The sequence below is a fragment of the Harpia harpyja genome, chromosome 18, assembly GCF_026419915.1.
Source record: "Harpia harpyja isolate bHarHar1 chromosome 18, bHarHar1 primary haplotype, whole genome shotgun sequence".
NCBI lineage: Eukaryota > Metazoa > Chordata > Aves > Accipitriformes > Accipitridae > Harpia > Harpia harpyja.
In genome coordinates this window covers 26,421,011-26,437,608 of record NC_068957.1, presented here as the reverse complement: position 1 = coordinate 26,437,608, position 16,598 = coordinate 26,421,011, and the positions used below count along the sequence as shown (strand labels likewise).

Genomic DNA, 16,598 nt, shown 5'->3' with positions numbered 1-16,598 from the left:
TTATCTTGACTTGTCTGCTGCTGTGCAGCTTTCCCCTCTGTGACACTGCACTGATGGGAGCACTGACAGTACATCTGCAAGCTGCTGTGGGAGCGTGGGGAGAATCACAGCCCCAGGTGGTGTGGTGACCCACTGCTGGGTATTTCCTGCCAGGGACTGACAGGAAAGCAGGGTTCTCTCACAAGAATTAAGTCAGAATTTGTGTTTTGGGCAATTTATACTTGGGCCTTGAGTTTCCTGGGATTAAAAGCAGTAGTTTGGCATTATTGTTCAGCAGAAGCCAGGAGCTCCAGGACCTTTTTGTCTTTATGGCACAGTCCCATGGGGACTGTGGCTAGGATTTGGGAGGTTTAGAGGTGGGGCATTATTATTAAGGCACTTACGTATTCCTCAACTACACTTAGAGAATGCTGGATGGTGGCACAGCTTGCAAGTTTCCTGGTCTGCTGTGCCTAGGAAATCTATGACTAATTTGCTACATGTATTTTGATGGCCTGCAATAAAGTGGAACGCTTCTGCTAACTTACTGGATGTAGGATTGGGTGCCAAAATGTGGGGAGCATCTTGGTCTCCAGCAAGATGGACTCTCAGAATTGCATTATTGCCTGGGCTCATGGAAAAGGGGGGCTGCAGATTTCCATGCCCAGGCCTAGAGGTAGCAGGTAAGCAAGGTCTCTGTGCCCTTGCGGAACTCATGTCCCTCTGTCTTGTGTAGCACCCTGCCTCTGCTGTGCAGCCACATGCTCCCAAAGGGACCAGTGGATTGTGCTGTCTTTTCTGATAAATTTTGGAGGATTTTGTTTTGTTTTAAATGAAAAAAATTATTAATAGAGAGCTGGCTTAGAGCAACTATGCAGGGAAATGCGCCCATATTAGGCAGCTTAAGATGAGAAGATGACAGTGTGTGTTTTGCCCCGCCTCTCCCAGTGTTTCTATAAACTAATCTCTTTCTAACTTGCTTGTAATTTTTTTTAGGTGACGCAAATCGTGAGCTCTTACTCTGTATTTGGTCCAGGTCCCCCTTGTTTCAACTGAGACCAGTCCAGCCACTGAGCCAGTTTACAATCCATTAGCATGTTTAGAATATTCTCTCTTCCAAGTACAGACAGACTTTTCTCATAATATTTAGTGCTGTTTCGTCTTCCTGAAAAGACACAAATAAGAGTAATGCCTGCGCCGATTTGCTGGAAGAGGGCTCCTTGTCAGCCTTGCAGATCTGGGGTGGGAAGCACATGTGTTTCACAGCATGGTTTGGTGTTTTGCAAACACCACCACCCAAGCACGGAAGAGAGGGAAGAGTGAGCAAGGGAACAAAAGGTGATCACTGCACCACAATGACAGACAAACTTGTGTGTCTTTTATTGAAATAGTTACAACTGTAGCTCTGGAAAAAAGACTGTGAATGCCTCGTCAGTGCTCATGTGTGAGGGAAATGATAGCAGGGGGGTCGTATTATGATTATATACACCTTTCATCATATAAGGGCCAACGAGGTGATCTGGGACAGAGAGTGCTACATCTGAGAGTTAAACACCCTGCATATAACAAATCAAACTCTATACGTCTTGGAAAGCAGGCTCTGGGCTTCCACCTCTCTCCCCTGCCCTGGTATTTGATGGCGTGAATTTGGAGTGCTGGGCCAGTTTCCTGGCACTGACTGTCACAGGCACCTGGCAGATGAGTGGAAGCATCTGATACCTACTAGACCCTTTTACAGAGGTGGCTTCGCCCTCTGTGCAAGGACTGAACCATGGCAGGTGTCAAGCAACTCCTGGTATGGCTATTTGCAGACACTCAGGAACTTGCAGGGGGCACTTACTCCACAGGGACTACCTTTCAGTTATTAGGATTCATGTATTTCTCTTGTCCTTCACCCATTCGCTGTTAATTAAGTAAAAGGAGTGTCTCTCTGAGAGAAACCACCTTAGAAAACTCTCGCATAACTTTCAAATGAAACATCCTGAACCTTTTAACCTTTGAGACTTTTCCCATCATTTTCTTAACGCCTGTCAAACTAACGTGGTGCTCTCAGCTTCTCTTTAATGCTCAGCTGGCAGCATCACAACCCTCTAAGCAAGTCCCGTTATGGCTATGGTGCTTCTGAGCATTGCTTTGAGTGGAATCATGGGGCTGCTCCCAGAGTCCATTGGCTGCATTTTTTTAGTGGTGCAACAGAAGCAGCCTGCTTAGCCCATCCCTGCCTGGCACTTCTCCAGACTTAATTCTGCTGGAGCACACTGGGCCATGTACTATGCTGATTGGGAACTCAATGCTTCTCTGAGACAGCATCAGTGCTGTTGTAGCCTGGACAGTCTCAGCTTATGCACCGTCTGACAACTTTCTGCCCAGATGGGGCTTTGCTTCAGCATCCACTCGACAACATTCTTGACAACTTCCGCAACTCCTCAACCTCATGCTAAAGCCAAATCCTGCTTACGTCCTTCTCAGCGTGACTAGGAATGTGATTAGTTGCCCCATCCACACTGCCTCTGGAAAGGGCCTTCTGAAATGTCACCATCATTTACAGAAATGTAATGTCACCTTTTACTAGGACTAAAAAGGACCAGCTACTCCCAGAGGACCCCAAAGAAGACAAATGTTCATAGCCCTGCCAAAGTGACAGTGCTAAAATCCTTTATAGTAACTGTGGCTCTGTCAAATGCTAGTTTTGGGGGAGGTATGAGAAGAGAGAATCATTGCACAATTAATTGGGAAATAAAAGCAATCTTGGGGTTAAAATGTTATATATGCCATCTGTCAGTGAAAGCTGGGCTTTGGGCTCTGTGCTCCATTTGGTGTTTCTGGAACCCAGCCTCAAACAGTGATGAATGCAGACTGTGAGCTAGACCACCAGGGGACAAAAGATGAGCAGAGAAAAGCAGCCAGTGATTTCTGGGATGGAGGTGAAGGGTCTTTCTTTGGATGAATGTTGGTGATGAACAGTGAATAGTGGAGGATTTTGTGCAAGCATAAAGAGTTTTAACTAATTCTGATGGAGCATTAGCTGTCCCAGTTCTCCGGTCATCCACACACATCAGCAGCTGACTGGAGAAAATAAAACAGAGTTTTTCCTTTCCTGCTTTAAAAAGAAACAGAGTCAGACCCTGTACAGGTCAGCTAATTCACGGACAGGGAGAGTCCTGAGTGGCATTCAGCCCAGTAGACACCCAACCAGTGAACTCTCTTCCATAGAAAAAGGGTGTAAAGAAAAAACAAGAATAACCTCCCCCCCTCCCCCCGCCCCAGCCAAAATGAACATTAAACCCCAACATTACATACACATTAGTGTCACTTTACACTTATTGCCCCATGCAGCCTGCTAGATTCTTCACACCCTGATCGTATCTTACAGAATATTTTCTGCTGCACATACACAAAAAAATATTCAGTTCTTCCACATTCATCTCCCTAGACAAACGTCTCTTCTGCAAATGCCACTGTATCACGCTCCTCTGTGGCCACCTCTGCCAGTGGCTGGCTCCTGAGCCACTCCACCCTGCTCCGAAGGAGTTCATTCTCCACTGCTTCTGCCTCAGCCGTGGGACAGGTCTTGGTTTCATCGTGCTTGAAATACTCCCTGACAGTGTTTCGAATGGAGGCGGGGAGGATGATATGGATGGTGTGGCTGAATGTGTTGAAGCCCTTGCTCTGGGTTGGCGCCTGCGCCATTTCCACTGGATTGCTCTCCAGCTCCTCGGGAGTGGAGGCGCTTTGGGGGCTCTCTTTGTGCTCTGCCTGCGGGGATGGGATCATTGGTTCATGGTGGTAGCGCCTGGAGATGGACTGCAGGACAAGGGGGGTATTTTGCCCATAGAAAACTGTCTGGGGGATATGGACTCTCACAGTCTGCAAGCTCTTAGACACGCTTTGCTCACTGCTGCTGCTGGGTGAGTTACTGCTGCTGGTGTTTGCCACGGATCTCTCTTCTTCCTCTTCCACTGGAGACCCCCAAGAGCTTTCTTTATTTGGGGCCATGTAAAAAGTTATCTTGGTGCGCTTCAGGCTTTCCTGGCTTGGAGGGCAGGCATCAATGCTTTTGATTTCTATGTTCTTCGCTGCCTTCTCCCTATGCTGCTGGTGGCTGATCTGTGGGGATTTCTCGCTGGCTGGGCTGGCAGCTGGCAGCTCAGGGTTTTGTTCAAACTCTTTGGTATAATCCCAGCTGCTGAGCCCTGGGCCAGGGCCCGCTACACCACTCAGCTGTCTCTCCTCTTCTTCCCAGTCAGTGTCAGTTAGTGGGCTTCCCACGGCAGCTTCGCTGACAGATGGAAAACTTTTGCTCTCTGCAAAGCAATGACTGCTCTCTACAGCCTTGCGTTCATACTCATGGAAACTGTCCAGGTCACACAGATGTAAAGGCACAGGAGATGTGAAGGACTTGTGCCACTCTTTCGGGGACCTCTTGGTAATCTTGGGCGACACAGCATGAAGCCTGGCAGACGTGCCGAACATGAATGGCAGGGATGAGACGTCTGTGGGACTAATGGCTGATGACTCTGAGCAGTAGGAGAAAGCACTGTCTAAGGAACTGAGTGAGGAGGCAGATGGGGAGGTGGTCGTAGAGGACAGGCTAGAGAAGCTGGACCTGTTGGATAGGCTGGATTGCTGAAGGCTGAGCTGCTTCACCCTAGAGCTGGTCTGAGGCGACTGCCACAAATTCTGCCTGGCCTTATTGACCCCAGGGCTTAGGCCTTCATCAATCAACTTCTGGCTCTCCACTTGCAGCTGCTTGAGCCTGTGGATATAATCTGTATGGCTGTGCATGATGGTGGCATCGCAGCTGGACTGGCGGGCCACCGGCTCATGGCTCTGAGCAGGAAGCTGGGAGCTGAGGCAGACACTGGGCTCGGATGAGCACCGGTCCCTGGCTGGGCTGAGTGAGCGTATTGAGCCGATGGAGCAGAAGGAGCCCTCCTCTTCCAGGAGGTCATAGCTGTCTGCACTGGTGTTCTTCCGGGCTTTGCTTTGGTAGCAGGCTGTGATCTCACTGAACAAGTCCCAGTCTTCCTGATCCTCATCGAGTAACAAGCTGCTGGATGCTTCAAAAATGGCATCTGTTTCAGGTACCAGGTGGTGCTTTGGTCCTTCTGGGTCACAAGCAGAAAATTCCAGCTCATCAGAAGAATCATCATGCTGAGCCAAGCCTATGCCTGGGGCAGAGAACACAAATTAATTTGTTGCCTATGTCTCCTAACCCCATACAGTACCTTACAACCAAGGCAGGGAAATACTATCAAGTCCATGGAAAAGCAAAGATGATCCATTATTTTCACAGGGACCACAGCAGGACTAGGAACAATATCAAGAATTCTGGCTTGATGACCTGAGCTTTCACCACTGGCCTGTATTCATAGGATAGTTAACAGAGACAACTCGATCTCTTTCCATTCAAACATCTGGTTTAGCTTTACAGAACTAATCTGACAGAAAAGACTGCTGGGACATGGCATTTCTAAGGCTACACTAAATTCTTATGATGGCTGGAATAGGTTGAACAGCAGCCACAGAGAAAGACAGCCATCCGCAGGGACACATTTGAAGTGATGCACCTCAGCCCTCTGCTTTGCCCTTGCTTCCTGCCTATGCCTGACAGGCAAAGGGAAAACCAAAACCAACTGTTTTTCAATGCTTTTCCTTGAAGAGACACGAAGGGAAAGCAAACTCTTTCGCATGAGGAGTTTGCCTATTAAAAGATTTTAAGCATTTCTGGAAGATACAGTACCACCAACTTACCCAGAGATTCCTCTGAGTTTTTGGACTTCTTTTTGTCTGGTCTTTGAAATAAGGAAGCAATGTCACCTCCAAAAATCTCTCCTGAGTTTTCAATCAGGAACTGCACTAACAAGGCCACCTGGCAAAGACATGAATTTACAGAGTCAGTTTCATGAATATATAACCAGCTATAAAAAGCAAGTCAAGTGAGTCCCAGAATGTTCCTTTTCCTTTGACAAAGATGTAATTTCCTACATAATCTTTTGCTCAAGAAGCTGTTAAGCATGTGGCAATGCATCTGTATGAACTACACCTGGGGCAAGAATATGAGCTACATGAACTGGTACAGTGAGGCGGGTACAGCATGTTCTACAATTTTCCTTACTATTGATAACACCTCATAAGCTACAAGCAAGCATTCCTCCCCTCTGACGCGCTGTCATGGTCATTGCTTACTTTGTCTCTGCAAGATGGCTTTAGACCCAGCTGAAGTGGCAGTGTCTAACTTCAGCTGCTCCATCTTTCTTGTGCTTGCTTGACCGTATAGGAAGTTCATCTGGTAAAGCAACCACAGCTTTCCTTTCCACCCTGGATAAACTGAGTGGCTAAATTCCCCTACCAGCAAAGGCACAGCTGCACAGGGGAAAGGATGAGGCCCAGCTGCTCAGCCAGCACTGTCACTGATCCTATGCCTTCCTTTAGTCTACAAAATACAGTGCCCATAAAAAGCATTAAAAGGGGAAAACAAGCATGAAGCCAAACCCATGAAAGATTACCTTCTTTGTAGACCTGCTCTCCTCTTCAGGCCCAGTGGGACTTGGTAGCCACAGCATATTGGGTGCTATGCAAAGAGCCAGGTTAAAGGCATTCATCTGATTCACGCCGGAATTCTGCTCAATATGATGGAGAACTCCAAAGAGGTGTCTGAGTAAGATGAGGTTGGCCTCTGGAAGCTGGTTGACTAGACTATTCAGGGAGTGGGAACAAAGGAAAACAGTGCTGTTCTCAAAAATCTGCTCTTCAAATATCAGACGTTGCTTCCCAAAGCTTTTGTCCCTTTCTGCCCTTTTGCAACCAGTTTGAGACATTCACATCTGATAATAAAGTAAGACTGTGTCACTCCCCTCCACTAACTTATGTGAGAGCCACAACTTTACATCCATATTGCCTATACCCTCTGGTCACAGACCCAGAGGGACCAAGGGACTTACATCCAGAACACCTGGGCAGAAGTCCGTAATGCCTTAACAAAACAAGGACTGCCCAAAGGAGATGCATACAGCTCCAGGCCAGCAGCACACGAGACAATGCCATTGCCTGTGTCCCATGCTACAGAGATAATGGAGGAAGGAGGCCCAGACCAAATGGTAAGGTTCAAAAACTGAGCTGAGCCGAGCCATTGACAAGAAGAGGTTTGATATACTGCATATCCCACAGGATGCTGATAGACTATTCTTGCTCAGGGCAGCAGTTTCAAGGCAGAAAAGCCGTTTTCAAGATCCCAGTCACCATCTTGGCAGGGCTGTTTCTTCTAACTGCCAATATGACGATTAGCTTCATTTTGTGCACATAAGAAAAAAGTTACTAATGTTAAGGACCTAATTCCACTAACATTTGATGTACTCCTGGTGGCTGAATTATTGTGCTTTTTCAGTTTGCTGGTTCTGGTAATCTGAACTGGTCATCAGAAAAGAATTTTCTAAAGACATTTTTGGGGGTCAGAAATGTTAACAATGTTCATAAAAGACCATTGAAATGAAAATGTTCTGACCAGTGACACTGGCAATCAGCAATAGCTTTGCTGTGGTCTGGAGCATTGCCAGGAGTCTCCCAGAAGATGAAGTCTATGCTTAAGGCCATATGCTCCCCCTTCTCCCACCAAAAGAAGCTTTTACAAAGGCTTTTGCGAACCTTTTGATAGCTTCAATCTTATGTGCCCGATTTTCCGTGTCCACAGCTTCCATCCACAGTCCGTGCATGTCTGAGGATAGAACACTGTCAGGTATATTTCGGAGAAAATCCTGAATTAAATATATATATGCAGAGCAGTCTGGTCAGTTTTGAATTCCTTATTTTGGTTTCACGATGCATATAGTCATTGTTTATTTATATTAGGCACAAGATAAAACAAGACATGACACAAATACATTTCTCCTCCCCTCCCCACTTCCACCAAGCTGTCCTCCTCAGGGCTCTTCCATTGCAGCACTGCAGGACCGTGTTGCAGCTGCTGGCGGCATAGGGTGAATAGCCAGCCCTCATGCCCTGCCCCTTCTCCAGAACAGGACTCATCTCTACTGCAGCAGGCAAAGGACTCATCCCTAAGGCTGTGTGCACAGTTCTGTCCGAAACATTTCTTTCTCAGCTGTAAGGATTGCTGTTTTTTTTCTCAGGGGACTATTTAACAACTTAATATAAGTCTTGTGTTGGAAAGTGCCTGAATATCCTCCCAGTCAATGGCTTTTTTGTATTGGGGCAACAAGAGCAAGGGACAGGGATGTTTTTTGATGCTTTAGGTGCCTGAGTTGTTCTGACCAGATTTAATTGCCAGTGCAAAAGATAGGCTTTTTGTTACTAAAACTTGGGTCTTATCGCAAGCTTCATCCCCCACCCACCCCAACCCCTCTGCTTGGATTTGGCAGCTGTTTTCCCTCTTGCTTTCTGGCTGATTAGAGGGTGGAGGCTTAGGGTCTAGATAGTACAGGCCAGGTCCTTTGAGCATGACCTCTCTGTTTGAGGGGGATGCAGAGCAGTTGCATTTGAATGGCATGAATCATCCCATATCAACCTCCAGTCTCTTCTGTGTGGCCAGAAAGGACAAAGAGCATCTGTGCTGCTGCTACAAAAGGGCTTCATGCCTATGTCAGTGCAGCATCTGAACTGCTGAGTCCAGACTCTGGCATGTTATTTGGCACTGTATAGATACCATGGTTATCTTGGAGGTAGACATTACTGTATCGCCTGCTGGAGGCTGTTTTGTACAGAGAGGTGCAAAATGAAACACTGGCCTGAGGGCCACTGAACATATCTGCATGTGAAAACAAGCACCACTGGGTCAGACAGATGCCTTTGTGCACATAGATGGACCACGCCATCAGGTGAAAATATGCCTTGCTGGAAAACGCTTTCTGTTCCCCCCCCAAATCTTCCCTACCCATAAAGACTCATGTTGCTTCCTTAAAGAAGGAAGGTACCATTAGCCCAGACAACTGAGTTACTTGGCCAAACATACCGTGATGACAGCTGCAGCAACAAAGACTGACTCTCCATCCACCTGGACATCATCTCCAGAGTTCAGCTTCTCTTTCAACTCCTTGCAAGTCTTGGCATTGGCAGAACGTCTGAAAATGCCCCTAGTAGAGGGACCTTCGTGGTACAGAAGGAGCAGCATATCCTAAGAGAAAGCCCAATTGTACTTAAGAGCCTAACACTTTACCCTGTTGTTTGTGTATTTTATACCTCACATATTAGAACATGATTAGTGTAAGACCTAGTCAGTACTGCGAAGAGGACAGGCATACAAGAGATTTATCATGATTTAACCAGGGACAAGAGCCTATCAGCTAAGTTGCAGGTACAGTTCATGTGGGTACACTTATCCTGTGGCAAGTGTAAGCCCAGTGGACTCTTGTAGTGAATGAGGTCTAGACTATGTAGCATGGCATAGTCCACTGACATTGCCCCTTCTCAGCTTGTGATGACCCGGTTGGAGACACCCATTGAAACAGGATGGACATCTGTGCACAAAGTGATATGGATTACGCAGGAGAGGGATGCTCTCACCCTTGTTACTGAGCTAGATCTGAATCACAAGCAAATGACAGTCTTCTTCCCCATGCAATCTTCATAAATACCACAAGTGGCTTTAAATTCTGGGCTAAACACATCAAGTTTATGTCAGGATGGACAGTCCAGGCTGCTCCTTACCATGATTGGCTTGGGAAGGATCCCGTCAGGACAGACAGAGGACAGAGACAGGCCAAAGAGCTTCCGTGGGGTGGTAGGCGACTGCGAAGGAGGGCTGCCTGTCGGGGTGCTGGTGCTGCGGCGCAGGGCCCAATCAATCAAGGACTTCTTCCTTTTGGTGTGTTTCTGCAGTGACTCTGAAAGAAAACACAGACCTTCATTACACACCTGTCTGTCCTTCCTACTGGCCAGTGAGTGATCTACAGTGGAGGCAGAGTTCCCAGCAAAGCAAGGACTTTCTACCATTGTGTGTTTAATAACTACACTCTTAATGGGGACAGTCAGATAACATAGAGCAGTGAAATCACTTGTTTATCTCTCAACTATCAGCAAAACTCTTATTCAATCACTGTTCTTCAGGGAACCTTGGTGTCTATGCAATGTAAGAATGGCTTGGAATTGAAAGCTAATCAAGGACTGAAAGCTAATTCCAAACATTTGCACAGACAAATTTAGCCCCTCTGCAATCTCTTCCTCTTTGCATACACTCAAGTATGAGAGCAACTCTGGGATACGTGTATGGTTCCAGGAAGAGTTTGGCACTGCCATGCAAAGCAGCAAAGTCTCTGCCTGGTTGTAATGCACTCCTGCAGCCCCTACCTCTCCTCAGCTGCACTGGAGCTTGGAGCCTGGGTTTCAGGACAAACTGACACTGTTTTTCCTTTGGGAGCTGATCAAGGAAGGAAGACTCTGTCCCATCAGCCAGGAGGGTGTTATTGTTGGTTCCTTGCTGCTGGTCAGCAGAGTCCCGGAGACAGTTCAATGCGATGCTGAAAGGATGCTCGTGCCCTGTTGAGCAAAGAGTTGTGTAAGGAGTAAGCAAAGATGCAGAGCTATGTGAAAACAGCTCCAAATCCGGGCAGGAGGAAGCAGCCACATCCAGTGGCTCCCACTGCAGCTGGGCCTCTAAGCAATGTTGCTCAAAACCTCCATCTGTGGTCTAAAGAGGCCAGGGCACATCTTTGCATATATATGATCATTGCTTTACAAATAAGTTCATCCAGTTAAACCTGGCCAGCCACTCTTCAGCAGCAGCTCTCCAGAACATTATGCAACAAAGCACTATTAACTGGGTTTAAGCCCTTATTAATAGGCTTATGGGCCCCACTGCACCAACAAAATACTGTAAGCATTGCTCTGTGTAGGAGTTAGCTTACTATGACAGTCTAGTATGCATTGGATGAATACAAAAAGCAAGCACGTGCCATGACGACTTGGAAAACACCAATAAATACCCACAAATAAACATGTGCAGTCTAAAGAGCTCCAGAATAATAGTCGTACTACAACGACATGGTCTTTGGAGCAAGATCTCTTTAATAAACCAACATATATAAACTTCCTTGGAGAGCCTGGGGTTTGTATTTATTGGGTTATCACTGAAAACACAATGCAGAGTTAATGCAGAGATTACTCATTTGGCCTAACTAAGCAGTATGCTATAGCGCAAAACAGTCTGAGCAATGGCTGCACCATTGATACATCTGTCAAAGAAGCAAGATGCAGTTTAAATGCATCTAACAGCTTTGGTTTAGATGCTGCGTAAATCAGTGTTTCCTTGCTTCCTCTCTGGCAGATTGTACATTTAATCTTATATTTTGCTATCTTCTTTTTGCCAACTATCCACAAACAAAAACTATTATTATTGGAAAATTCCAGCTTTGGTGATCTCCATGATGAATCCTTAGCACTTAACAGACAAAATTCAGTGGTTTATTTTAAAATTTCTTGTATTTCTGAAATCACCTCCTAAAGATCTCCAGCACTCCACTGTTGTGACTGTCCTCAAATGTCTCTACATACACACCTACTTTCCCTCAAGCCTCAGGAATTTCTAAAACCTAAACACAAATTGTTAAAAAGGAAAGTTTTCAAATAAATAGCCTGCAAAGGGTGCCTCAAGTGGCCCACATGTGCTTGTGAGATCAGATTGGTACTGGATTAAGGTGGCAATTCAGAGGACAACAATGTTAAGGAGCTGTATGCAACAAACTGAGTTTTTAATATGCCATGACATCTTGTGTGGATAAGTTTCCTTATTTGTGAACTGAAATGCAGCGAAAACTAAATAAATACCAAAAAGGTAGGATAAACATGTTAGCTTTCTAACTAGAGGCTTAAAAGTCACCAGTGGATCCATCTAAAAATTCTGCTTCCTTCAGCTGCCAAAGCACTTTCCTCTGGACCTAGCATGTTTGTGCTGAACGACCACCTAACTGCAGCGACTTGTTTTGCTTCTGACGGAGCCTGAAGGCAAAGTGCTCAGGAGGTGTCAGGAGATGCTCTGTCTGATGGATATCAGTGGATGTCTCTATCACAGTTAGTGAAGGTGGGCTGAGGCTGCCCAGACCACAGGCACTGCCTGTGAGGCAAAGCCTGCAAAGATGAGCAGGAGAGGATGACCACCCTCCAAGCATGCAGCCCTCCAAGCTCATTCCAGCAGCAACAGGGATGGGATTGGGCTTTGAGGCATGTCCTACCCTTGCATCACATCCACTGCATAGAAAGAACTTCTTAGACCAGCCTAAAAATCTCCCGTTTATTCGGAGCATCTGCTGTAAAGTGTCACAGGCTCCCATCCAGAGATGCACATTTTTGCTTGGAAAAGGGAGGTAAGTGTGAAGATCTTCAAAGATGTCACCATGCATTGCTTAAATGTGGATCCTGAGACCATAAAAGCCAAGTGACATCTCACATCAGCTTGATGTCATGTCTCACATCAGCAACAGTCCCCCTACCATTGCCTTTTTAAGTGAAGAGTGCAGTGTTTGAGATGTTTCTCTGCCACACACATCAGTATCATTTATCACTTGTTCCTGTGGTGCTAGAATTCAGGGAAAATGGGAAAGCTCTTACCAATGAGAGGGTAAGCAGGGTCATCTTTTCCTGAGATCACCCAGAGGTGATGTTCAGTTGTCCTGCCCTGGCAGTTAAGGAACAGAGAAGAGAAAAATATTAGGTGAAGGGGGCCAGGGTGAGGGTCCACAAGGTTGCACTCCACTCAGAAAGCAACAAACAGCTGAACAGGCCAAGGAGCCAGACATGCACGGCTATCTCCAGGACAGCTGCATGGCTGGGAGGGATGGTGCTCTGGATCAGTCTGTCTAATACGGAGTGGGAGGGGAAAGGTTCAGGAGAAGAAAAGACTGAGCGCCAGCAGGATGTAAACCCACATGATGGTTTCCTGGCCTATTTTAGCAGTATGTTCCACAACCTTCCTTGTTATTAAACTACTGGAACACTGTCAAAGCTACCTTTTAAACACTATAATGGGAAAGGCTGGACCACAGCAATGGGCCAGGCTGATCTGATAACATCACTGATTTGTTCAGTATTTCATGGCTATATTAATAGTCCTTTGACAAGCTTGGCTCAATCCTAATGCTGGATTGCAAGCATTGAAGAAGTGCTCTAAAAGCCAAAGGACTTTATACAAGGTTTGAATTTAATGTAGGCACATAAGCATGTCTATGTTTCTCATACTTGGCACCCACACAAATAGATTGTTTCTTCATCTTGTAGTCCGGAGAGTATTAATGCCTTACTGGTTAGCTACAGTAAATCTAGACTTCTCCACACCTGCACTGTCCTGTAAACCAGATGTTGCCAGCTTCCTTAGCTGAGATCTGGCAGACTCTGCAACTGCCACTTACAGGAAGTCCAAGCTGTAGAAGGGTCTTCTTCATCACACTCTCTGCAGTTTCCACATTGGACACATTGACTGCAGTAGTCTAGAAAGGAAAACAGAAAATATAGGAAGCTAATAAGAAGGCATGAAGTTTGGTTACAGTTTCTTGTAGCTTGAAAATCTGGGGAAACTGTCACTCATCTGTCTATTGACTGTCATTTTACTAAATGTTCATGGTTAGAAAAGTTGTACTAATTTGAACTGCACTGGAATCATTCTTAAGGATGATGGCTATACATTGTGAAAACTATTCTCCGCTACTTCTTCTATCATGGATTTATTATACCATCCAAAGATTTTGTCCAGTAGAAATCACAGGAAGTGGGAGGTGTTCAGATGCTGTATTTGACTGATGGTAGTGCCTGTCAGTCCAAAGGGTGAACATGGCATGACGCTAATAAACCGTGAGTGTCTGGGGGAAAAGTCCCTAAGAAGTAAATGTGACCCAACAAGCTTGGCATGAAGCCTAGAAATCTATGCTATTAACGTGAAGAGACTGGGACACATGCCAGTAAATTAATTCAGGAGAACACACCGGTGACTCTTTCATGATCAATATGCTCAACTTATTGCACTGAAAATAGGAATGACTGGGCACTCAACCACAAATCATCACCAATTATGAACTGAAGCAGAAGGAAAAGAGAAAAGAAGTCAGAGGCCAAGAATAATCTTAAGAATTAACTGCTCTTTGGTAAAGGTCTGGCTACCTCCTAATTTCCCAAACCAAAACTCTCTGAGTGGGCTTCCAGTGGGAAGGACGCAGCTGCCCAGATGCACACCCTCTAAAACCTTTTCAGGTGGGACTTGAATTTTAAACAGGGATAGCAGCAGCAGCACCACAGCCCTGCCTTCCTGCTCCTACCCCACAGACCTCCATGTAGCATTGGTCTGATGAGCAGGTTCTTAGCTTTACTTACAGAAGAACAGTTGTCAGCATCCAGCACAAAGATCTGAAGGGTTAGATTCTTCAGATATTCATTCTGTTTTACCACATTGATATGCCTGAAAGTCAAAGAAAAGAGGAGGGAATATAGTTTCCTAACCAGACTTGAGAAGGACCCTAAGATTTGGATCCAAGAGGTCCATGGGACCTGCTCCTTAGCACTATAATAAATACAGATTAATTACAACAGTAACAATAACATACAATGTTCATAGTGTGGTCACATGCTCTTACTGGCTGCTTTATCTCTCTTGAGGCACCAGAATAGCAAAACCCCACATGGCAGTACTTTAATGCAGATAGATGTGTCTAGCATAACACCTTCCAGCATCCATAGGATCGTTACTGTTCTCCACAAATCAAGAGACTTCTTCCCCTCTCTCTACCTATATAAATGCTTCTGCCTGGATGTTAGTGGAAACAACATATAAAAACATAGCATGAAAAAGAAACAACTGTAGCCTCTAGATGCCACAAAATACAAACTTTGATTCTAATCAAAAAACGTCTGAAGAATCAGTTAACACTTGTGGCATTTCCATAGTTATTAGCAAAGTCAACCTCCAGCTCTAAAGGAAAAAAGGTGCTCCAACAATGTTATTTTCTAGTGGATTTAATCTTTTCTGGACTGTTAACACCAATTTTGCTTTCACCCAGAGGCTTCTACATTCAGGTTTCAAAGGTGGATTTTTCAAACAGCAGCTGGACACTTAATGTGCTGAAAATCAGAGGGCAAGTTGACACCTAGCATGACAAATTTCTCTGAGGACTGTAGAGGAACCACTCAGGAGGAGGATGAAAGGAGGGTCACTCACCACAGTAATGCTGACAGCCATCGTTCCTTCACGTCAGCTGAGCTGAAGATAAAAAGGGAGGCAGATCATCAAACAAGTGCTGAGTGGGTAACAGCCTTTGGAAACTCTACCCAGTTTCATTTATATATAGCTGTAAGTCAAAGTTCCTTCCTGCAAAGCCCTGGAACAAAAGCACAGTCCTTTCCTGCTTCTGTCCTATTTTAACAAGTAACAAAAATAATAATAACAAAAAAATCCCAGCAACAAACTGGACTACATTTCCTGCCCAGGCTGGCAAGTGTTCAGATAAGGGACAAATATCTTTCTGTGATGTTGGAGTTAACTCATCTTGTGGGCCCTTATTATTTTTGGAGTGACCTTTAATGGCTATTTTCTTTCTCCTATTATTTCCTTCCCAGTGTCTGCCGTTCCTAGAAGGTCCTGCTGCCAACACGGCTTACCCAGGTCTCAGTGACGTGAAGGAAATGGAACTGCTGTTGAGTTTGGACTAAGACACAAACGGCAGCTTGCATGTCAGAGCATGAATCCTAATCAGGAATGCGTCACCCAGGAGAGACCATCCTGACCCTTGGAAATGATGAGATATAGCATGTATGCAACCATGGTATGGTTCCCATTTCTTTTTCCACCAAGGCAGCTGCCCCAGAGAAGGAAAAGCATCAGGCCAGATCAGCCCTTCCTAGCTGTGCCAGCAGAACCCCTGAGGACAGAGCGACCCTCGAAGACTGCTGATCTCTCTGCTTTGCCAAAGAGTATGAAGCAGAGATGCCTGAGCCAGCAGTGACCTGAGCTCCCTGTGCATATATCAGCTCTAGGTTCAATTTAGCCAGGCTAGACTGAGCTCCAGGTAATAAAAAGCTCACCTGCTTTTTGGTGAGCCTTATTAGTTCATGCACTACATTGGGACAGCCTTTGAGATGGCATTTGGACATGAATGGGCTACTCTCTAGCCTGCTCCACACTCCTCGGCATTTCTATTTTTGGGGTTAGCAAGGGCTAAGCAAGCTCTGGACCGTGCTGCTTGTGCAGACCCATCTTGAAGAACCTTTCCACTTTTATAGTCTGTTGCTGTGGGCTTGGGACACCCTGGCAGACAACTGCAGGAGGAAGGTTTGCCCAGGAGCTGCCCATGCCACACTAGGGGTGGGTAAGGGATTTAATCCTGGCACAAGGTCATCTGGCATTTTTCATTGACCTAACTAACCTGTCCTTTGTAATGAAAAATGCTCAAACTAGGGCTATTCTCCTACAGAAATGGTTGCTGGCAGATGCTGAAACAGCATGCTTGTAGGTTATATGATGGCACAAACTGGTTTGCTACGGCAGATGTGGTTGTGATGTTTCAGGATGCTCTGCGGCAGCGTTAGCCCTTGCTATAACAACACTTGCAAGGGTTGGTCCTCTAAAAGGCTCTCAGAGACCAACCTGCAGGTATCTTTCTAAGATGACTGTCTCCCAACATCTAAGTTTT

General features: G+C 45.8%; 1 protein-coding gene and 1 long non-coding RNA gene across 3 annotated transcripts in view; one reads left to right on the top strand and one right to left on the bottom strand.

Moving 5' to 3' along the window:
- Window positions 1–16,598, top strand: part of LOC128153810 (uncharacterized) — a 275,250-nt gene that overhangs the window by 178,438 nt on the left and 80,214 nt on the right. The gene's annotated exons all lie outside the window — the stretch shown is intronic.
- Window positions 1,336–16,598, bottom strand: part of LOC128153801 (rho GTPase-activating protein 20-like) — a 39,481-nt gene continuing 24,218 nt past the window's right edge. For both annotated transcript variants that reach the window (XM_052813569.1, XM_052813570.1), the window contains exons 5-15: window positions 15,128–15,169; window positions 14,287–14,371; window positions 13,332–13,409; window positions 12,535–12,601; window positions 10,279–10,467; window positions 9,640–9,815; window positions 8,945–9,106; window positions 7,624–7,733; window positions 6,489–6,678; window positions 5,734–5,851; window positions 1,336–5,150 (exon numbers count right to left, since the gene is read on the bottom strand). In XM_052813569.1, the coding sequence (XP_052669529.1) occupies window positions 3,409–5,150; window positions 5,734–5,851; window positions 6,489–6,678; window positions 7,624–7,733; window positions 8,945–9,106; window positions 9,640–9,815; window positions 10,279–10,467; window positions 12,535–12,601; window positions 13,332–13,409; window positions 14,287–14,371; window positions 15,128–15,169 (2,959 nt within the window). In that variant the 3' untranslated portion in view covers window positions 1,336–3,408. The remainder of the gene's footprint in view (window positions 5,151–5,733; window positions 5,852–6,488; window positions 6,679–7,623; window positions 7,734–8,944; window positions 9,107–9,639; window positions 9,816–10,278; window positions 10,468–12,534; window positions 12,602–13,331; window positions 13,410–14,286; window positions 14,372–15,127; window positions 15,170–16,598) is intronic.